Raw genomic sequence first — 24,230 nt, forward strand, 5'->3', positions numbered from 1 at the left:
TCTGGGAGGCATGGCAAAACTTTGCTTGCTCAATTGCTGCCCTTCTGTTCTCTGTCTCTGGGGGAGTAAAAAAAAGTTCTTGTTTTTGTTTTTTTTTTACTACCTCAGTTTGCTTTAAATCTGAAACAAACAAATTGCATTCTAGCGAAGTAATGATTTTGATTAAGAATTGGAAACAGTTAAAGAAGGAAAGCAAAAGACAGAAAACACAGGCTTAATATAAACTTGTTATTAACGTATTGTATGAGGTATTGCTTGAGATGGTGGAGAGCTATTTTGGCTGCAGCAGGCAAACAGTTGGGTCAGAAGTGGTCCTGTCACTCTAGGTCTGTCTTTCTGACCATCTTTCTGTGCCCAAATCTACACATCATATGCTTTTTTTTTTTTTTTTGATTGCTCTTGATAAGAACAACGCTTCATGCGCAGCATGTAATTTTAAAGCATGTCTTATTTACTGCTTAGAAATAGAGGAAAGACAACCCCAGAGCGCTGACCTGGCAGGACTGCCTGGGGGCTGTGTGTGCACTGCTGCTCTGGTAAATCATGGGTAAATCCTATAAGCAGGGTTTTCCTTGTGGCTACTTCAATTGGTGATCATGGGAAGACTGTCTTTCCCATGCTTTCTGGACTCCCTTTCTGGCCTTTGGATAACACAGAGGAAAAGGGGGAGATAGGTGCCATTGGTGAATGGAGAGTGAGGTGGTAGAGAAATGAAGAGAGCAATGTCCGGAAGCTGCTGTGTGCATGGGAAGAGGTAGGTCTGTGTGGTGGGGCAGTAACTGAATGAATGGTCTAAAAGGCAGCACGCATTAGAAAGGAAGTAGAAGTGAATAGAAACAGAAGATGACAGATAGTTGTTGAGAGATCTGCAGTCCCCTACTGTCAGAAAATAGCTCTGAAAGCTACTAGCAAGCCTTATTTCTTTTCAAATTACATAGAAGCAAGCAGCCTGGCCCTGTTGCTGTTAAGTGTGCTATTTCACATGGTAGATGTCTGTGTGTGTTCTCATTCAACTCAGTATTTTTTTTGGGGGATTTTTGGTTTATGAAAATGCATAATAATACTACCTTCCATAAAAGAATGTCTGAATTACAAAATGAGTTCCTCAAAAAGAAAGAAATAGCAATTTTGCAGTTTTAAGATTGCCTATGCTACCTCACGCAATTCTCTGTAAAAACATGACGCAGTCCTTACTGACATGGTCATGTCCTATACTGCAGTGTATGGCAGGCTTGCTAAGTGCATGGGAAATCCAATGCTTTGGTAACAACTAAGCATTTATATAATGAATTCTGGTACTCCTGTAATCTTCTTATATATAATAAGTTTAGGACAGTTCATCTGAAATTCCCCTTTGGGTTGGTTACTGCTGCGTGATAGAAGGCATGGAGTTGAAATTCATTTGAAGTTAATTGGCAGAAGAAGGCTAGAAAAGCATATCCAAGTGTGGTTGTTATCGTTTGATGCTATAAATTGAAATTACTGCAGGTCTTCTCTGTACAAGGAATTGATATTAAAACAGTAATCAAGTTTTTCTTCTTTGACCTCTGGCAGATAAAAATCAATGTCATTTGAAAGAAAACCAAACCCTGACACTGGAGCTTTTCATATGAATCACAAAATACAGAAGCTTGTTATAATCCAACACTTGGACTTGTTATCTTGATTTTCTTTTAGAGGTTTGTTTGAATTTCAAACGTGTTTTTTTTTTTCCTGCACTTGGCATATGCAAGTTAATGAATGTTGCAGAGGCAGCTGAAAGCTTGTAGTTGCAGGATAGAAAAGCAGCTGCTGAAACTCAAAGTAAGCCCCAAACTTTTACGCTGATGTGCCCACAGTTAACAGACAGCAACCCAGTTCATAAGGTTTTCTTCTCTTTTTACTGCCAATGTGTGCTAGCGTTCTTGTGTGCAGAGCAGAGGCAGGTCAAAGACAGGAGGCTTCAAGGCTGCTAGCTGCCTGCAAGCCTCCTCATGGTGCCTTGGATTCAAGCTAGAGCAGCAGCAGGCACAAACCACTGAGGAACCCTTCAGGACATGTTTCATTTCGCTGTGGGGAATTTTGCCTGGTTCCAGAGTGCATCTGCAACCTGATGCTTGTGACATTTTGTGTAGTTGTACAATCTTGAACACTGATTTGGAAACCTGAATTAGGAAGCTCTAGAGGGCAGCTGTATTGAATGTGAGCAGTATTGTTTTGTCTTAATGCAATACCTGGCATCATTTATAAAGTTCCAGCTCTCAGGGCTCTATGAATTTTGGATATCCTCCGCTTCCATTTAAGAAAAAGTGAGTTACTCTCCCTCATGGATGTGGAGAAAAGCTTGAAAACAGTAATGGTCACAAAATAAAGGTGTGTAAGAAGTGCCCTGAGTTTAGTAGTAATTTTCTTCTACTAACTTTAAATTAGAGCACATGCTTTGCAGGTGGGGGGCTAACTAGTGGTGCATGAGACTGGAAACACTGCTTTTTGCATGACCTTGTTGATCTCATTTTAAAGTTGGCTGGACTTGGATATCTAACAGGCTCTGTAGTTGTTCTGAATAACTGAATCAGTACTGTGCTTTGCTAAGATACACTCAGTCAGCTTTTATATCTGGTTAGGATTTTGTTATTGTTCAGAATCAATAAGCAAAGAGGTAAACAAAGCTAACGTGTTGGGAAAGACCAAATATCACTTTTGAAAACACTAAGAGCAGATCTTTCTAGTTAGGACTGGTGAAAAACGTTGAAATACATCTCTAAGCTAGTTCCATTTTTTCTGACCAAAGAACAAAAGTTGTAAGACTACCTACAAAGTTGTTTTTTTTTTTTTCCCTTCATTTAAAAAAACAAACAACTGCAGGGGGTGAAAAAGGTTAACTGTCTGTTAATAGTATTAATTTGGATATCTTGGGCAGTTTCTGACTTCAATTATTTTGTTCTGCCAAGATAGATTTTACTCTTCAGTTTCAGCTGAATGCAGTGTTGTTTCCTTGCCATCCATCACTCATGAGGATGTCTGTTCATAGACTTCGCACCTGTCCCAACATGGAAAAATAAGGCCCAGTGAGCCTGACTCTCAAGACAGCTGTAAAGTTGGAGTTAAATGAAGAGGTTTGTGGAATTTCATTGTTTTAAATTTGGTATAAAGAAGAAGAAATCAGGTTTGCTGATGTAAAAATCAGGTAGGGCAATGTCTGTAATGCTTCTCAGGTTGAAGACAGAACTTAGTAAGCTGAGATTGAATGTTGAACAAGTTTCATGAGTAGTGAGCTGCTGTAAAAAATATTTTGAATTTTAGTGTTACTGTCATAAAAGTAAAGTTGAATATTGCAGTGAATATGGAAAGTTTAAGTTTCAAATTAGTCTTCAAGTATCTCTGTATATACAGTTACATATCATTGCTGTCATAGCATGCTGCTTATAAAGATTATTACAATACAGAAAAAAAGTCTTTGCCTTTAGATGGTAAAATTACAAAACGCACAATTTAATAGATATTGATTTTTTTTTTTATTTTTAGGTGAGGAGGTAATAATTTATTTCCATGGGGTAAGTGACAGTTTGTTGTAATAATATGTATTTGCTTAGAAAAAGTAACTAACAAAATAGTAGCCAAGATCCATGACAGCATTTCCTGTATAGGTAATCTGAGATGTAGGTTCGACACCTGAAAGTTTGTACTTACCAACTGGAAGTACGTTATGAAGCCATTTGGAAAAAAAAAAAAAAAAAACAACAAAAAAAACTGTTGAGGAATATCCAAGTTGAGATTGAGGAATATCCAAGTTGAGATTTCTGCTTCTTTGGCTAGCTCTCCGGGATTACTCGCAGATAAATGAGGATTTGATCATGAAGTTGTTCAGAGACAGGCGTCTAGGTCTTCAGGGAGGGTACTGCTATGGACCCTGGGCAGCTGCAGGATTCAGGTTAGAGGTATGCTTGGTTTCTGTTAGCAATGGCATCTCTTGCAAAAACAAAGCAAGGTCAGGACCTGGCAGGCAATAAGTCCTGTCTGTATTAACTTTTGTAGTTGAGCAGGTTTTTCTGCCAGTGAATGTAAGGACCAATAACTGCATGTTTTATTTTTTTATTCCCCTCCCACCCTGCTGCCATGTAGTAGTACATAGGACATAGTTAAAACAAACAAACAAACAAAAAAACATATGAAGTTCTGTTAAGACACCTCATTAGAAGCAATGTGCTTCTATGTGTTTCCTGTGCCAGGAAAAGAAGAATTTATAAAATTATTTCTGAATTAATGGTAAAGAATAAATTACCATTATGTGATCAGTAAAATACTTAATACCATCTGAGACTTGTCTTTATAGAGGAAAGAGCCCTTAAGTCTTCAGAACTGACATAGTCACTTGTGACTGATGATAACCTGCAATCATGAGGTGGATCCAACTTCCAAAATGGAAATTTGTGACTGGTGTCCTTGCAGAGATATGGTACAAGAAGTAGTCAGAGAAAAAAATAATGCACTAGCCAAAGAGACCAGTCAGAATTGATATCACCTGTAATACAAGAACTGGAAGCTCTACTGAAAGAATTAAAGCAAAACCAAATGTCATCTGAAAAAAGAACTGGGTGAATCGGACAGAATCAAAGCAGTATCTGGGGAGATTTCTTAACGAACCCTTTGGTGAGTTGCAGGCGAAAGCGAAACCTTTTATGGGTAGTAATTAAAGACTGTCTAGATGAGTTTCGGTAGTGAGCAGGCAATACAGCCACTCAGAAATGGCAAGGTGGGTTAATAGGATTGTCAAAAATACATTTACTGTTGTCCTGATTAGGTTTTTCACAAAGGTAGTTGAGCTTTGGATTGATTTGTGACAATCAAGCAAAGCAAAGGCTCAGCAAAGACTTGTGGACTTCTGAAGTGATCTTGCAGAGCACTTCTGAGTACTGTAGTAATCACTTATCCAAGTGTGGAAGCATGGGTATGAGAAGATAAAGGGGAGTTTGGAAGGTGACATTACGATAAAGTTTTTGAACTATCTGGGGAGAACTCCTGTTAATGCTTAAAATTTCAAGCAATTTCATCATCATCTGTCTGAGGAAAAAAGTACAGGGCCAGGACAGGCTATCATGAGGGCAGTTTGCCATGTAGTTATAGGAATTAATCGGGCTGTGCTTTCTTGGGCATTCACAGATTTTGGAGCAGCACAGTGACCATAGTGCCTCATCCAAATGAACTCTTTGGAGGCTAGCTGCAGACATTGCCTTAGGCAGAAGATCAAAGGATTGGTGGTTATTTCAAGGAATGAGACCGCTGAAAAAGGGATTACTTTTTCTTCCCTTCCTGTAATTTACAAAACCTCCTGAATAAGATGCAAAGCTTCTTGAATCACCCAGTTGAGAAATGTATTTGTCTTCCTGGAATGGAGTTTAGAGGAGCCAGAAGCTTCTCAAAGAGATGATTTTGGGAAAAGTCTTAAACATCCCCTCACAGTGGCAAGATCAAAGTTTTCTGTTCACATTGGGCAAGGTCAGAGTTCAGAAGTGAGGTAGTACATAGGAGATGGGGAAAATTGAATGACTGGTACCATTTTTGCCTGGTTATGTTATTTTCAGACATTGTATCATGTCTTTGAAACCGCTGGATTTGGGGGGCTGCAAAAGTCATAGCTGATGTGAAAAAGATATGATTTGGTGATGTGTAAGCAGGATGTGGAAAATGGTGCAGGAAATGTGATGTTTGTATGATAGATAAAAAAGAGAGAGCCCCAATGCCAACAGTATCTTGTGTGGGCATCAGTGGAGTGTCTTGCTAAAGAGCTTAGTTTCTTTATTTTTTTTCTGCCAGATAATTGATTATTATGACTTCAGAGTGATAGTTACAATTAATATAGCATGACTGACTTCATGAAGCGGCCTGACTTGTGAATTCAGGCACCAAAGGGCACTGGAAATAGAATAAAATTTTCTGAATGATTCTTGTAGATTTAGCACCTTATTTTATATGTAGTTGCGATACAGTGCTGGACAGTGGTCTAGCTTGTTGTGACAGGTGCATGAGGTGAAGAGACCAAGTGCATGTTTGGACTAAAAAAAGATTTCCAGCAAGCTGGGTTGAAAAAAAGCATTTTTGGTAGCTGCTTTTCATCTAATTATCCCAGTTTAACAGAGGACATACAAGATCTAGAGGCATTTTATCACTTCAGTAAATAAGGACTGAAAATATCTTGTCAGCTCTTCTTCCCAACCATGTCAGTACTTGCTGTGTACCATGAATCAATCATAATTCCAGACTTGCCGGAGCGATAAGGTGTCTTCAGGTATCTTTAGATACTGTCAGAGTGGTCTCTGCACCATGGCTGCAGGTATCTAGGTTGGTGGTTGATGTTACCTCTTGGGGAACTTTGGAATTTCTGCTTTCTGCCCGTTTCTGTTCAAGAATGGGATGTTTTTATCTGATGGTAGTTAGAGGGGTCAGGTCCAAGTGCTTGTTTTCTAAGGATTTGACAAAAGCACTCGTTATTTCAATTAAAACACAGGTACAGCTTTTTCTTCCTGAATTTTGTATCCAGAAGGAATATGGATCTTCTTCGTAAGCTGGACCATAAATATCTACCACAAGTTCTTGATCCTTCTCCATATAAAGTGGGAATGCATTCATCTGAGAGAAGTGAGGTAGTTTATTCAGTCTAGCTGGAGAGAAGAGGGAGGTGGCTTTCCTGTGCAGTCAGTGCAGTATATCAGCAGCTCTTTTGGGTAGTGCTTGGTCTTGGTCTCTGGGCTGTGCAGCCTGAGGTGGTTCGCTGTGGTTCCCTGTTCCCAGCGTTTAATCTACTGTGTCAGTCATGGAGGAACAGGAAGTTCATTTTGTCCCCGTTACCAAGCTAAGGAACCCTGAAAGAGCGGTTTGTGCTGGCAGAGGCATGCTTGAGTATCTTTTGCATGACTGACGTTGCTTTGACTTTCTGCCAAAGTGCTTGCAGTTTGTGTGGTTGGAGGGAGGATGTTGAAGGGAAAATTTGAGCAGCAGGGGTCCACACAGCCTGAGTAGTAGATAGCAAATGATCATCTGTTATCACTAAAGATTCAATCCAATTATGCAGTTTCTGCTTGTGGTCTAGACTGAAAAATTAAGAGAGTCTGAGTCTCAGTATGCTGATGAATTTGGCTTCCTGTTAGTTTGCAGGGAGGAGGAGATGCTCTGATCTCTGCCCAGGCTAGGGATTTATTTCAGGATTCTGGTGATTCCTCCAGTACTCAGTCGCTAGACTGAAGATGGCATTTTCTGGGTAGACGGTGCATGTGGAGGGACTGAAGATAGCTGCGAAGAAGCTGACAGGTTGTTGGTAACAACAAAGATGTAAGTGGCCCAGATGCTTCTGTAGAGCCTGAACTGTCCAAGGAGAGGCAGTGGCTGGCTAGCGGCTCTTCCTGTTCTGGAGCTGATGGAGCTGGTGTTCACACCTGAAACTGGCACCTGAGAGGCCAGATGAATTTCTGGGCTTCCGGATTTCTGGTTTATATTAGCCCTAATACCGAAGCAACTGCTTTCAAATGGGTCTTGGCCAGAGGAGGTTGCTGGGGGGCACCAGGAAGTCTTGTTTTATTTCTGCCATCTTTGCTACCGTGTGTTGAGAGCAGGGGGAAGTGGGAATTTGTGCCAGCCGATCAGTCCCTTGCAGGTGATGAATGGAGAGCTCGCCGGTCAGCTGCTTTCTGGGCACTTTGCATAGCCAGAGGAGGTCAGAAGAGAATCTGTTCCAAATGCCAGTTGAGTCTGTCCCACGAGTATGGCAAAATCTGCATAAAGTTAGTTGGCAGTAACTTACATAAGTGCTGTGATACCTTGTTTTCATTACAGGACAGCAAGTTAGATACAAACTTTGCCGTTATATGAACACAGGGCTTTGTACACAAACAAATAGCTATTTCTGGTCCTCATTACCTAGAAAATAAATTAAACTTGAAAGCAAAAAATAAACAAAAATACATTCTAAAACATCATCAGGCTGAGGATTAGAAAAAAGAAACATCAGAGGTTCAGGCTCGCTTCCAACTCACATAATTGCTAACGCAAAGCTGCAGGCCAGGGTGCAGGAACAATTTGTACACCTTTTAAGTTGCTGAAGTAGTAAGCAGCAGTGTCCATTCAGTGGAATAAATCCTCATCCCCACTTTCCATTTCTTTAAGAAAGATTATTATTCAGGTTTAACCAGTATCTGTTTATATCGTAATGGATTAACTGCCACTGCCTTATTTAGCAAGGGAAAAATTCATATGTGAGTAAACTGTGGTATCAGAGATTATTGTGCATTCTGGCTTGGTGAATAGTTTATCAAGCCACTGAGACTGGGGATATGCATTTACTTTACAAGCCATTTTTTATCAGTGGGTGCATGTTACTGTTCACCATCAAAACAGTTTATGCAAGTGCTTCTTAGCTCTCTCCAAGCAATATGAGTTCATATACTTAAAACAATTTAGTTGATGATTTTTGCTAGCTGAGTTGACTGTTGCTTGGAGACAGTCAGGCTCTAGAAGGTTGTAACACAAAATGAATGAACAAGCCTAATGTTTACTTCTGCCCTTTCCTGTATTTGGGTCAGCTTAGTCCTTTTATTGAATGTTGTGATCTATGAGTGTCTCACCTTGTCACTCAAAAAAGTGTCAGGCATCACCTAAGCCAATGCTGTTTTGTTTCCATGTGTCAGATTGGAAGATGATAGAAAGCTCTGCTTTGAAAGAGGTGCTTGGGGCAGCGCTGGCAGCTGTGTTTCTCAGTCAGAGAGAAAGCTTGGGCAGAGCGGGTCTCTTTTAGTAGGAGGCCAGACCTTGTGCCGTTCAGGCTGAAGCATCTCAATGTCCTCATAAAAAAAGGAAGTGTTAATCAAAATATAGCAGACAAATTGTTTATGTGAGTGGATGAGATTATCCCAGACAATGTGATGCTGTTTGACTTGGAGAAAGAACTGTATAACCATACACAAAGCTGCACTTTAGAGATAGTTGCTTGGCTTTTTGATTGTGTAATGAAATCTGGAGAGGTGATAAAAATGGAGCTGATTTTGGGTGCGGTGCTGTACTATCTCTTCAGATCAGCTTATAGCTGAGTATTTGTTATTTACTATGCACGAATGAATAGGGAATTGTAGCTAAGGCAGTGAGCAGATTTTTAATCTTAATGTGCCAGGCAGTGGGTTAGCTTCTTGTGATAATATATAGCAGTGCGGAGAGACTGGTGGAGTGATAAGGAAAAGGTTAGAATAGTTTTTCTCTGCTGAATATCATTGCACAATATTAGATTGACTTTAACAGGGCTTTTTAAACAAGAGTTGTGTACGCCAATTAGTTTGCTTAACTTGAAACTAGATTTGAACTTTGGTATGCTTCTTTGTCCAGGGCCCCTTTCAGGGGAAGTGTCCAGCAGCATGGCAGCCTTGCTGCTACCATTCAAAGTCATTGTGGGAACCAGGGTGGCAGGGATGTAAACCTTAGGATTTTAGGCTTGCCTGCAGTTACTTTTAATACTGTCCACTGATACAAAGAGACGGAATATACGCAGTATCCTGAGTTCTTCCTGGGAGGGGCTGCTAAAATGTATCCCAGTTATTTATTTTTTCCATTGAGAAAATAGAAACGGGTAGCCCTACAGAACTGACATCTCCAAAAAGGGAAACAGGCGGGTTTTTATTGCCTGCCGCCATGGTCCCTTTCATATTAATCAGAGAACAGCCCAGGTTGGAAGGGGCCTTGACAGATCATCAGATCCAACCATTAGTGGGAAAAGAGAGCCTGGAAGAAATTCTCTCTTGGCAATTTGTTGACTGAGAGTTGGTTGAGTGAAAATGACTGCTTACTCTGTCACCCACGTTGTTCTCACCTTGCTTCAGTTCCTTGTGGTCTCTGCATAGTCTTTTGCAAACCGGGTCCTTTCCTTTCTTTCTTGTGCCACTGTTAATACTGTTTCCCTTTTTCCCCCTCACCTCAGAAGGTGACGGACTCCTGCCCCCTCACATCTCCTTTTCCTGAGGCCTGGAGCTCCATTGGCGTGCCATCCCACAGCCTGCCTTTCTCATGCGTCAAATGTTGTCCCCTCCCCACCCACCTCTTGGTCGGGGGACCATGTGGGTGCCGGTGGCGATGGAAAACTGCTCGCTGTAGCAGGGCAAGCCAAGAAATCCCCAGTGATTCCTTGAAGGTTGCAACTTAGAACTCTGCTCTGGGGTGCCAGCAGTTTCACCCTTGCTTCTCTCCCTTGCCATGCCTCCTGCTGGCCAGGGTTATGCGACTGCTGCTTGCCCAGTGTTGTGTAACGCATTATAATGGTGAATGGAGAAGGGGATTTTTTTGGTTTTTTTTTTCTTCTCCATGCATACAATGAAAGGAAGCACTGCAGTAAACTAAGCCGGGGGGGAAGCTTTCCTGGCACATTACCATGTAACACTTCTTCATCCTGTTCCTCTGCTCCAAGCCCTCCATGGGCAGGTGGGGACTCTGGGTGCTGGGGGGCTCATACCCTGAGCTTGGCCCTCTGACAGCCCACATGTGCTGCTGCCAGCTGCTCGGGCTTCCTCGGGCAGCGTGTGAGCGTGCTAACCATTGGGGATAGGACCACCAAGATGGTGCTCGCTGTAGGTGCTGTGGTTGCAGTGGAGTGAAGCATGATGGAGTGCCTTTGCTTTCTCATCTGACATCGTGGGGGATGCAAGAAAGGCCTCACTTTGTCATGACAGGAGGAGGAAGGACACCTTTCCCTGGGTTTGGGCAAGAGGAGGGAAGCTCTTGCACATCTGAGTGCACTAGAGCCTGCGTAGAGCAGTGCTATTTCATTGCTGACAGCGAAAGGGACAATAAAATGTCCAGAATTAAAGTAAAAGACAAGGCTGGTGGCGGGGTGGAGAGAGGAAATACTTGGAGATGTCTGCAGTGTTTCCTGTTTGTTTCTGAAAATTATGAGTCAGATCCCCCACAAACAAAAGAGATGGGTTTGAAAAATCATGAGATTTAAAAAAGTAATTGTGTGGATTTGTTCTCTTATCTTCTTGTTTTTGAACTTTCAGACCGTTTTTCACGTTTCTCTGCACAGCAGAGGAACACATGCTCTTTTCCTGATCACTGAAAGTAGAGGTTTATATATATATATATATATTGTATATAGAAGTTTTATATATAGCAGAAGTTTTATATATATATTTTTATATATAATTATATATATATTATATTCAGTGAACATATATATATATTTATACAGCATTAGAAAAGACCAAGACTTGGAAAAAAAATGCAATGCCTTCTCAGTTCTTCTAGAGTTGATTGCCATTGACCTTAAAAACTTTTGCAACATGAGTTGGTTGTAACCCTCATGCTGATTTCTCTTTGGTTTATGAGATATGTACTTTGGCATAGGAGGGAGACGGTGCGTTGTGCATGCCTGGATTGTGTTTGAGAATAACAGTGCTTTCAACTCATTGATCCAGAAGGAGGAACCATGCTTCCTGTCCTGGAGCTTCCCCAGGTAAAACGTAGTCTACATCGTCTACATCATTAAAACCATGGATTTTATGGGGTTGTAATTTAAGTGTTAATAATTACTGCAACGCAATAATGCACTTAAAAGGAAAAAATAAGTGGATTCCATTCTTCCACTTACTGTGTCACTGAAGTACAGGCATTTATAGAAGATGTGGTTTATTTGTCTGCTGCCTAATTCCCGGTTGTTGCATGTAAGTGATCCAGAACTCCAGTTCTCCAAGCAAAAAGTGATTACTTGGAGGTGTTTTTCCTCTGTTATGGTGTCAGGATAAAATCTGTATGAAGAGACCTGGAACCACGTTGGTTCAGCCAAAAAGAATGCTGCAAAACTGGAGGGCCTTCAAGTGAAAGGCCAAATTCATGTCTTCATAACAGAGCTTGTTGTTAAGACACACCTTAGTAGATGATATAATATTTGGACACCTGACAGCACAGCCTGCGAGTCAGCATCGTTCAGTGTTCAGCAGTTGCTGCTCTGATGTTTAGGTGCTGATAAAAATGCCCGTGCTGTCCTCCTTCAGCATAATGTTGTCGACACTGACAGCACAAGTGGAAGTACTAGGTCAAGAATGAGACTGTGTTCCAAAATATCTCCTGCTACATCTGTTTTAGTACATCAGCATGTGCTCACATGCTCCCTAGGGTGTGGGGACATGTTCACCTGTACCAGCAACCTGTCAGCATGGCTCCTGGCAGGATTTTGGCACTTCTGCTAAGGCTGTCCCTGAACCCTGTGCAGAAGCAGGGAGTTGGAAGGCTCCTGGAAACTCCTCCTGGAGAACACAGCGACCCCACCCTGTCTTCAGCGCAGAGGGGCTGGTGACGTACACATGGGCTTTTCCGTGCCACTTTTCCTTGGAGCCTGGGAATGTTCTTAGGCACATTTAATTTGCTATTGTAAGTATAGCATCGCTGCGTTAGAGCCAGGAGGGACTCTAGCGTGCATTGTGGTCAACTTGAGAAAGGTCTGATGCAGTTCTGAAGTTGGAGCATGCTTACTATAGTATTTTCCTACTTTAAAATACTATTTATGAGAGATTCACATGACTGGCACAGCAATGAACTAGTGCTTTTTTTTTTTTCACCGCACCTTTGCCTTCATACCTGTGGACCTGCACAGAAGGTTTTGCCGTCTTATCTGTGGCTGCTCTTTCTTGACTCTCCTACTTCTCAACTTCTTTGCCCTGTGGAAGGAGCATTCCCTGCCATTTCCTCTTCAGCTTGCTTCTCAGCAGTAACTTCTCTCAAACGAGCATGTACAGGTTGCGTGTAGGTGTGGCAAAACGCTTCAAGAGCTGCTCCCAGCTACTGGGAAAGCAGATCTGAAATAATCTGGAACAGCTCCCAAAATGATCTGTCCCAGTGGGAAACTGGCTCTGCTTAATTTAAAAATAAGTAAATAAAGTCACTGTAATTTTTCAGCTGGTTTTGTTTGGAAGTTTTTTTTTTCTTTGACACTGAAGAAACAGAAAAACAAAGAGGAATCTGCAAAAATATCTGGCCCAGCTGCAAAAAATTGTAAACATTTATCATTGCAAAATGAAAATTAAAAAACAATCTTTTGTTTAGAAAATTGGAACATGTGTTGATCTAAAGTGTTCTCTTATCCTTTAGTAGCTGTGCATAATTCTCATTAACATCAATGAGAGCTGGCCATGTATCAAAGGGTGAACAGACCTCTTTCAGTCAATTCTTGCAAGCCAAGTCCTCGTCCCTGGAGGCAGAAATAAATGCTGAAACCAGCAGTAGAATCTGAGAGTTGAATTATGTGCTAGGTACAGCCTTGTGGTTGTAATGGTGTTAAACTGAGAGCTGTTTCCTTTTATTTGAAAGCAAACCCAGGCAATGCTGTGCTTCCAGAGCATTGCCTTCACAAGAAAGGTTGTGGCTGGGGAAGGTTCATGTTCCTGGCGTCAAGCCCAGATTTCTTCCCAAACATGATGGCCCAAGTCCTGCTGTGTGACTGTGGCAGCATGATATACTGATCGACATTGGAGACAGCCCCTGAGACATGTAAGCCAAGACACACCAAAGAACGAATATTAAAAGAAATGGGTTGGATGCCTTGTTGCTGTCAAATAGCACTGCTTGACTAACTTCAATGGAATTACATGTGTTCATGCTAGCTCAGGACTTGTCACCATTTGAAGGCCTCTGAAATCAAGTGGGTCCAGCTTTGGTATACTGACCTGAAATCAAGTGGGTCCAGCTTTGGTATCCTGACATACAACAAAATTTGGAATGCAGAGGGCTTTGATGTCTCATATGTAAAAGGATATGTTTTTTAAACTTTAGGAAAAAGTTGAAGAAAAGCACCTAGAATTCCTTGTTATACTGCAAAATGTGTAAAATGCATTTTGATAAAGACATGTTTTATACACACATTTTTACGTGTGACATATATTGGTCTGTGGGGTTATTACTCTTTATGCTTCAGAATGTCAAAAGAACTTGATTTAGTTTCCAGGACCTAGATTCCAGGTTGCGTTTGCAGAATTGATAGTTTGTTTGTTGTGAGTGTGTATTTACGTGTGTATCTATGTCTTCGTCTATTTATATTACTGTCACAAAAATTATTGAAGTATTTTGGAGATTTTACAGTAGCATTTGAGACTGGTTTATCTATGTAAACTGATATTTTTACATTATAGTATTTCAGCTAAATGTAAGCATCCTAATTCTCTCCCTTTGCTTATGCACCCTTTATATAATAATATATATGAACCTTTTGATGTGTAGGTGTGAATGCCTTAATTACTGTTTTCAGTGATGAAGTCACTTTTTTGATCACTGGACAGATACTGGCATTTCTCAACAGTACTTTTCTGAGTAAACCTTTCTCTGCTTCCATTAAATGGTGTTAACTGTGACAAATTCAGCCTTTCCATTTCCTTTCATTAGTGCACAATTCTTCAAAACAGTTCTTTTAAGTGGATGCTCACAAATGTGCGATGTAGCTATAGAAAAGCTGAATAAAAAGCGTGAATTCTGGTGTAAGTTGAATGTAGAATTTCTTTCGATTATGATTATTTTATTTTTTCTCTGCTGCTGGCTTTGCTTTGCTGCCTGTGGCTGAATAGCTAACCTTGCAACAAGTTCTGCATCCCTCCCTGATCTTGGGACCAGAGATGCCATTAGTAGGAGCTTGTTTTGAAGTCGCTTGTGGACTGTAGAAATTTAAGGGTCTGACAGGGACGGATTTGTGAATTGCATGCCTAAAGTTTGTGTCAAGATGTGGGCTTGAATACTTCTGAAAAATCCCATTAACAATTAGTAGTGGTCACAGTGTCAGTGCTTCTTATGTACGTTATGTCAATATACCTCGTAATTCTACTTCATCTATGCTTTTTTATGTTGTGAAAGCTGAGGGGCAGACCTGTTATCGTAATGGTAATGTGTAGGCAAGCAGAGCTAAAGCTGGGTATTTAAGCAGCTTCAGGTAGCACCCTGTTTGTGCTGGGCCAAATCCTGGACTCGTTACAGGTATTGCTTTCAATATGTAGCCAGTTGGTATAAGAATTAAGTAGAAGAGCTGCCAGTGTTAGATCATATTTAAAAACTTTGATGAAGGATGCTTTGGATGCTCCTATAAGAAACAAATAGAATATTTGGAGATTATCATGGACATTTGTGGTATGCGACCTCTGCCCTCAGGAACAAGAACATAAAGCCTCAGTTGAATACTATCTGTGGGGTAATTCCTCAAAGCACAGCAGATGAGCGGAAAGTGATGTTTTTGGATTTTCTTTTATAGCATTCCACTTTTTGAAGTCTTTTATTGGAATGGTCAAATTTCCAATTTTAGCAAGACTGTAACGATTGGTACAGCTTTCTTTACCTTCTTCATTTTGTGTGCAATTAACTAAAACAGTCCTTCACAATTGTCCTCGCAAGCAATAGTTGAGCAAGCTTAATTGAAACCGAAAGATTTTTCTCTTTTGATCCCACCACACCTTGGTGATTGGAGTCTTCTGAAACAAACTGTATCGGCATAAAAACCCTCACCCTTAAAGGTATGCTGTGGGCCATGCTGGATATATTTTTAAGAGAAGACTTCGCAGACTTTGAGGTGCGTATTCTTTGTACCCTATGTGTAGGCACATTAACATGCTTTTTTCTCTGATCATTGTAAAACCTACCAGTAAACATGCACCTTCAAGAGGGCGGTGTTGCCAGCCTTGTTTTGCTCAGGGGTACACAGAAGCTGAACGGGTGGTGGAAGAATTTCTCAGCTCGGTCCACCTGGGATTCTCAGCTGGGCCTCTGCCAGGCACGAGGAAAATTGCCTGATGTTCAGGTTGAACAAGAAGGAAGGCCTGGCAGAATGCTAGCACTTCCATCCTGAGGACTTGCAGGGTGGTTGGAGGGCTCACTTAGCTTGTTTTGCCAAAGTATGGTCCTCTCGACATGATGTGAGGTAGCAAATAGGCAAAGAGGAGAGAGAGAGGCTGTGTCCAGAGGGTGCTTCAACCTCCTGTTTTACACATCCATCCTAGAAAAGGTTGATATTGCCCTCCGGAGGTGTCTGTCTCTCAATCTGGACTGCAAAAGGGGGTCAGATGATGGATTTGAGCCAGACACCTAATGCTTTCATGGCTGAACTTAAGCTGCGTGAATGCCATTTTCCATCCCACCTCCAAGTGAGCTTGCCTTGGCAGTGGTGAGCTCACTGGTGGTAGTGACAGTGGTGGGCGCCCTGCTTTTGAAGAATCTCCGGTAGAGCTGTGCACCTGGTGCTGACACTGCTTTTCATCTATACAGCACTTCATGCCCCACTGAGCTTTTGGGAAGGCAGGGTAGTTGGGGTGAAATCTTGGCCTCACAGGCATCACTGGAAATCTTGCCAGTGAGCTCAAAGAGAGCCAGGATTTCACCCAAAAAGGAAAACACAATAGTAATGGAAAATTTGTCCAGTCTCCCAGGTGATGCATATTGTCAGTGGGTCTATGTTCTGCAGGTTGCTACTGCTCGCTTTCAGAAGGCTTTCCTAATACTCATTTTATCCTTTCAATTTCTTAGCTTTAAAATAATATCTCAATAAAAATTTTATCTGAAAGTATGTTTTCCTGTATAAGATTGCCTTTTGTCAAATGCCTTTAGGCTATCGTGACGTCTTTGTAAGTTAGTTTTACTCTTCATATTTTCTAAAAAGAAATAAAATAATAATCCGACGTTTACTTGTTTTTATGGGAATGTAATTTGTTTTTCAAGGCTACTGAGGCAGACTGAAGCCAAAACAAGCCTTTGAGCAAAACACCACTTCGTGGTGTAGGACTTTGTGTGACTGGGGAGTAAGCCAGGTGGGGCAGGCTGGCACACCTCCTCCTCCCATTGCTCGTTTTGAAGTCTCATTTTGACAACAGAAAATAGGAGTGCTTTGCACCACTAAGAAGTGATGTCATTTATGCTTTATTAATGTCAAGGTCTTGACATCCTGTGCAAATGTTGAGTTCCTTGGCAAAATTAGTATACCCAACTTAAGTTCAGTACCATTTTCCTCATGCTTAAATGACTTACCCATTATGCTGGCTAAGAAAATTGTAGAATTGAGACTAAAATCTAAGAACCCAGTTTTCACCCCTGCACTGCAATCTCCCAAGTAGTACTGTGTTCTATTGTTACCATTTGTTTTAATTCTATTGCTATTTATTTTAATTTATATAATGTTTTAAATGTAAGTGCAACTGTAAAATGGATAAACAAGTTGTACTGAGCAGTTTTCTGAAAGTAAAAGCATGACTGGATATAATACAATACTAAAGAGTAACAAGGTGGCGTTCAGGATTTATAGCTGAAGTACTTAACTGAACAGGCAAAACTTCTTTTTTCCTCTCTGACTTGCAAGCCTGCAGGTACAGTTACAAGAATATATGAATATGCTATCAGATAAGGAAAAAACTTCAGGGCTGCTTATTAGTGCAATTGTTAATGCAGCTGTGGAACTGTCTGCCTGTATGCTGTTGTTTCATTTTCCAGTATATGCTTGGTACATTGCTTTGTGCCCTTCTTTCTCCTTAGTGTTTGATAATACAATTCAAAGTGGCCTACACAAGCACTTTTCAGCATGGCAAGAATAGCGAAGTGTTCCTGATCTGTGCGACTCAGATAAAATGCACAAATACACCTACATTCATGCTCTAAACTGAGGATGGCTTATGGTGAAATTTATTTGCTGTTTTGAGTATTTCAGATGTATGGATATTTTTTTTTTCCTCAGAGTAGAGATGTTTATTTAATAGCGTCTTTCAACCTGTGTTGAGCTTTGCGTTTTTACCAATTAAGATTTGTTTAGAAAAGGAAGGATAAAATTGCTGATGTTAAAGATAAGCAAGAGTCAGACTTTTTAGTCTGTGCTGCTGTGCTTCATTGGCATTAAGTGCAGTAATTGTGTAAATACTGTGTACTGTGACCAAAAGAAATTTTTAACATGCAGTCTTCCCGAATGGTACAGCAGCTCAGTAGCCCTGCTCTAAGTGCAAGGAAGATCCTTTTCATTTTTTGTGCAAGCTGGGGTTAATGTAGGAGACCCTGAAAGATTAAAGATGTGAAAAGAAGAGGATGAAAAGTTAAGCTTTGTAAAGGAAGGAGACAGGAAAAGCACAAATTTCATACAGTGGGAGCTACATCATAGAGCTGTAAATCATTTGAATCGGGATTGGTAGTCAAAAAGGAGTATGAACTCACATTTTGGGAAGGGTGAGGTATAATAACTGTAGAGTTTTGGCAGGAGACTGCTTGAAGCAAGCAAGAAGTGGGCTGACCTAGATGCCTGATAAGAGGCAAACTGAAATGCGAAGTGGGTGGACCTGGAGAAGAACTGGGTGGACCTGATTGTTTTGGCGCTTGTGTATTTGATGATTTCCAGGGCAGCAAAATTTTAATAACCTATTGTTCATTATTGGTCGGCTCCTTACTAATATGACTGGCACCTCTCTTCCCAAGCAGTTACTGTGTGCTGGGATGCGGGGAGGGTGCGAGCAGCTTTGCAGGCGAGAGCTCCAGTTAGGAAAGGAAGAAGTGCTTTGGGCGGAAGGTGCTCTAGAGGAGTGTTTCAGATAAGGAGGCTGTCTTTGTGTAGGGATGACTGTGGAAAAAAGGAAGGGAGGCTTTGAGGGCTCTTTTGCTCATGAGGGTGTTGAGGTCATGCCTTTGGGACATAACCTCAGCATGATTTGTGAACTGATGCTGAACAGAGATCAGGCTTGGCTCCACTGGTGATTAAAATGTCCAGCTCCTCTTGCTGATATCTCTTGTCAGCGTTGTCCTCTCCTCCTGATGTTGTGGGGCCTTAAACTGCTGAGAAAATCAGTGAAAGGATGATACTACAGGAACGAAGGGTGAAAGCTGAGTGACTGAGAGAGGAAGTGTCTTCAGTCTAACACTCTAGCTTTGTTTATTGAACTTTTTGAGGGATAAAATACATGTATATAAAGAGTACCAAGCGTAGCTCTGCACATCCCCATGTTATAATAGACATCAGTAGTTGTGTATTTTTTAGCAAGTTAGGCACAAGAATCTGCATTCATGTAGTTATATATATATATGAGAGTTTATATGCTAGTATGTTTTGTCTCCTCTCGTGTGTTATTTTCTATATTGTTTTATTTAGTAATCTTGGCTATGAAAAGTGAAAGTCATGCTCTTTTGGTAGGATGAGACAAAATAACTTTCAGGATGGTATTTTTTTAAATCGAAGGCACAACTCTTCAGCTCTTCAGATCTACGATATGTGAATATAGACTATGTGGCTGCTGTCCTGGACAATCTAAAAGACACCTAACATTATGAAAAAGACCTAAAATTCATGAAATCCATCATCATTGCTTTTCTGGCATGGTACCTCTTCTCTTAAAATGTTTTTTGTTCTACCAGAATGTGATTGTATCTCAGTAGTAATTTTAAAATAACTCATCGTGAATAATTTTTCTAGGATTGTTGCTATATGACCATTCCTTGAACCTTGTGCTGCAGCTGCAAGTTCCTAGAAACCTTAGGTATATTTACTTTTAGCTTGTGTTAGGTAATCCGAATGGCTTGTAGAACATGAAGGCTCATTTAGCATATATGATTCATACCTGTAAACCTGTCTATCAGTAAACTTTTATGCCAACATGTCTGTCTTATCAGTTACACTTCTACCCTATAGTCCCACTCCTCCCATCAGTGTGTCCTTCCTCCCATTTCTCCAAATGCATGTTGAGACACACTGGTCCTATGTATACGCATTGTGTTCTTTCTATTTTTATTTTTATTTTTATTTTGTGAAAATCCCTAGAAAAGCTGCTTCTGTACCCAAAAGAAAGATGTAGTGGGAATTACCCCAAGTTGTTGTTCTGCTGCTTCTATCCAGTGCCAAGGGAGCGGACCATTTGTAGAAGCTGTTTGAAAAGTTTGACGGTGATATTAGGCAAGTTCTGAATGCATAGCATTAGGAAATAGCGTTCCTGTCATCTTATTGCTGAAACACCACCAAATACAAGCAGCAGTATGTTTAAAACTGCCCATGAATATGTTGCAGACAGGTGCCACCTTACAGATGGAATTCATTGCTGCAAAATCATACCAAACTGAATGTGTCTAAACATGCTTGGTTTTGCATGTGGAGAGAAAGGGCAGATTTTACCTCACCAGATGGTGGTGGGAGATGAGGGGAGAGGAAGATGATGATTCCTTGTTGTGGTGCACTGTCCTGGCTCATGTCCAGAGGAGGCCTACTAAGGCAGTGAAGGGCCTAGAGGGGAAGACATACGAGGAGCGGCTGAGGTCACTTGGCCTGTTCAGCCTGGAAAAGAGGAGGCTGAGGGGAGACCTCATCGTGCTCTACAGCTTCCTCACGAGGAGGAGTGGAGGGGCAGGCACCGATCTATTCTCTTTAGTGACCAGCAATAGGACCCGCGGGAATGGTGTCAAGCTGTGACTGGGGAGGTTCAGGCTGGATATCAGGAAGAGGTTCTTCACTGAGAGGGTTGTTGTGTACTGGAACAGGCTCCCCAGGGACGTTGTCATGGCACCAAGCCTGTTGGAGTTTAAGTGTTTGGACTGTGCTCTTAGTCATATGGTCTGAATTTTTGGGTAGACCTGTGTGGTGCCAGGAGATGGACTCGATGATCCTTGTGGGTCCCTTCCAACTCAGGATATTCTATGATTCTGTGCTTACAGGTGAGCTGAAAGCTGCCTTTTTCCCTCTGCCTCAACTGAGAAGAATCATAGAATCATTAAGGTTGGAAAAGACCTCCAGGATCATCCGGTCCAACCATCACCCTACTACGAGTATCACCCACTAAACCATGTCCCTAAGCGCCAGGTCCAACTTTTCCTTAAACACTCCCAGGGACGGTGACTCCACCACCTCCCTGGGCAACCCGTTCCAATGCCTGACTACTCTTTCTGAGAAGAAATGTCACCTAATTTCCATCCTGAACCTTCCCTGGTGCAACTTGAGGCCATTCCCTCTAGTCCTATCACTTGTTACCTGTGAGAAGAGGCTGACCCCCAGCTCCCCACACCTTCCTTTCAGGTAGCTGTAGAGAGCAGTAAGGTCTCCCCTGAGTCTTCTCTTCTCCAGACTAAACAATCCCAGTTCCCTCAGCCACTCCTCACAGGACTTGTGTTCCAGGCCCTTCACCAGCTTTGTTGCCCTTTCCTGAAGCATGCCTTAACTTCTGGACATTGTTTTAGGTAGCTTTATTTCTTGTTAAGTGTGGCTTTGTACAGTGTAGCATGAGGCCTTAATGACTTCAATACCTGCTCATCTGTGAGGTTGTCCGGTGAGTGGCATAATGAGGAACTGCCCTTACTTCCCCTGCAGGGAGTGGAAAGACTTTCACTGGCTTCAGTGGGAGAATGATTGTGGTAGCTAAGACCAGCGGTCCCATGAACGTTGTTACTTTCAGACCCTAACTCTGCAATTACTGAATACAAAGGGGTATGCGTAAAGGTCCGGTGCCACAGTTGTTATTTTGACTTCTCTGATGATTTATCTGAGGCTCCACTGAGCTACTGTACAACTTAATTACTGCAGATCTGCAGTGATTACTTAAAGCATTGTGCACAAACCAGATATTTTCTATATTTAGGGAGCAACTTGCACAAATAAAAATCATGCCATACACGTGCAGGGAACTCATTTGTCATTTTTGTGCAGCCACCATCAAAAATTGAATGTAGTCATGTCACATTTAACAGGTAATAAATGACAACAGGGGGCACAAAGCAGTTCTGTCTGTTTGCAGTCCAGCAAAAGAATGAAACCATTAAGCCCTTTGAAGTTTGCCAAAGCTTTTTTGACAGTACAATGGCTTGAGTATTTGTTTAATAATTTAGATCAGTATTTAAATAGCTAGCACATTTGATTGTATAACATAGTAAACTCTTCCTTTATCAGCAAAGTCTTCATTTGTGCTCTTTGGCCTTCTATGCAAAGCAGCAAGTAAGTGATGGTGGAAGGTGCTGCACAGTGGCTTGGTGGAAGCTGCAGGTGCCCAGGATGTTTTGTGGTCAAGCCTGTTACTTGATTTCCCACCTCAGATTAATTGTTTGCAGGCTGTGCAGGCCATTAATGCAGCCACCTACCAGACTTCGGTAATAAACTGACATCTGCTCTCTGTCTTGCTTTAAAAAGTGGGGTTTGAATATTATGAATTCTATACTCAGGGGAAGTGCTCTGTGTTTGAGAAGCCTCTTTCTGCTGAGAGTCAGAGGCTGAAGTCCTTGCATCGTGTGTGGTACGGAACTCGGCTCTTGCTATGCCACTGTAACAAGTACCTCCGCAGTAAACAAGTGGCTCCTGAACTCTTTGGAGTACCTACTCCTGGAACACAGGATGAATATCGTCATATGAAAATGTTGGTGATTAAATTGCAGGAAGACTGCTGTACAGACAAAGCAGTACTTTTTTTTTTTTTGGTCCTGTGTTGCAAGATACTTTGTGGGAAACAAAAGTGTCAGAAGCTGAAGCACTGAGCAAGGACTCAGGAGGCGATGTTGCTATTCTGTCATGCATTCGACTATCCTGCCCCACGCCATTTAATCTTTCTGAGCTGTCATTTCCTGTATATAGGATGGGAGCAGTAGCAGTTCCTTCCTCCTTTGTCTGCCTTGTCTGATGTCTTTGGTTCCTAATGACTGCAGAACTCATTTATGGTGCTTATCTTTGCGCCTTTAGGCAGTGCTGAAATGAAAATGACTGATAATAAGTATTTAATGTCTGTTTTCTGAGCCTAGGATGTCCAGCATATATTTGAATTCTACAGCTGATCATCTCAGAGAGAGTACAGGATCTTGTTTGTTTTTCTCAGCACCAGCACCGTGTTTTGTGTATGGCTTTTGTTATGGCAATGTGGCGCCATGATGAACGTTTTGCATTTTATCCATGGTTAGAGTTGTCACTAGGGTATACAAGATGTCACTAAGGAACACAGGATGTTCCTTGTGAGTCACACAGCTTCCCACATACTGTCCTCCATCCTGCCACTGTTTAAGGGTTAAACCTTATGGGTTCATTCAGACAAGCATTAGTGGGATTTCGCAGTGGGGGAGTACTTCTTGACATTAAAAACCCTTGGCAAGGCTTCTGTAAAGCATTTCAACGTTTATCCTTTTGGAGTCTCCTGTTTTCAGAAAGTCACTGAAGCCGGTGAAATTTGAAATCCAGCTAGATTTTGAAATTGCATCCTGTGAGAGGTTTCAAGCAGCAACTCACAGCAGATGCTGCTGTGATAACACATGGTAGGGATGGTTCCTGCCTTGCTAGTGGGTGCCCAGAGGAATGGGTGAGGACTGGGGCAGGTGGGGAAAGGCCAAGGGCCTCTTGCTGTTCCCCCGCCTTTTGGCTTCAGTCCTAGTTACTCTCTGTCACTGGCAGACTTTAAAAGCCAGGAGACTGTCAGGAATGACGTAGGTAGTACCGTACAGTCCTGACTTGGGGCGAGTGGAACAGAGGTAGTTCTGTCCAACCTTGTTTTTCCTGTGATTCTAGGTTTTAGGTGCTGCTTATAGGAAGCTTTGGCCTATTAGGTCATACACAGAGGGCATTTTGCAGGAGTGATTCTTCCTAAATCCTGCTCCCCAAACCTGTCTTTGTTTTTGCTAAGCCCCATGGTATAAACCTGTGCAAAAAACACACCTCCCTGAGGCCATGGCAGGGTGTCTCGGGCTCCTGTAGCTGCCCCTTCACTTCCCTCTCCTCACTGAAAGCTTGCATTTGCAGCTAAATATGTTACAAGAACTGGGCTGCCGTATTAGGGGTACAAAATTCACGTGCACGCTGGAGGATTGGTCTTGTGGTGCCAAAACCTTCAACTTGAGTGAAAACTGAATGCATCTGTTGCATAACTTGGATGAACCCAAATTGCACCTTTTCTGGCAGTTTCCACGGCACGGCAGTAGTGTGTCCTTAAGCGTGATTTTCCTGAATAATTGTTTGAAACAGGCAAATTATTTACAGGATACTTCCTGAAGGGAAGCTGAATTTATGTTTAGGAAGTTCTGTGATAAGATTAACAATTTTTTGTCTGCTAAGTGGGGCGCTTAATCTTTTTGGATTTTATTGTTTATTTAATTCTAAAGTGTTGTGAGAAATATATTTAATTTGTTATTTATATTTTCTGCTGCGGGTTAATAAACGCTTATTCATTCTACCGAAGGAAAATTTGCTCCTGTGAGTTTTGATCAGAGCTGAATATTGATTTCAGGTGCCTCCCCTGGAGGAAAAAACCTGGAAATTATGAAGAAGATTAGCAGAATGTTTGAAG

The 24,230-nt window shown here is 41.6% G+C and overlaps 1 protein-coding gene across 9 annotated transcripts in view; it reads left to right on the forward strand.

The window, feature by feature from the left end:
- ITPR2 (inositol 1,4,5-trisphosphate receptor type 2) overlaps positions 1–24,230 on the forward strand; it is a 269,668-nt gene that overhangs the window by 7,292 nt on the left and 238,146 nt on the right. Inside the window, exons 1-2 of one of the 9 annotated variants that reach the window (XM_080580209.1) lie at positions 2,974–3,095; positions 3,505–3,533. The exons of the other annotated variants lie outside the window; for them this stretch is intronic. Coding sequence (XP_080436335.1) covers positions 3,529–3,533 — 5 coding nt within the window. The 5' untranslated portion in view covers positions 2,974–3,095; positions 3,505–3,528. Of the gene's footprint in view, positions 1–2,973; positions 3,096–3,504; positions 3,534–24,230 lie in introns of those variants that run through there. 9 annotated transcript variants of the gene reach the window in all.

The sequence above is a fragment of the Anser brachyrhynchus genome, assembly GCF_964034855.1.
Source record: "Anser brachyrhynchus genome assembly, chromosome: 1".
Classification (NCBI taxonomy): Eukaryota; Metazoa; Chordata; class Aves; order Anseriformes; family Anatidae; genus Anser; species Anser brachyrhynchus.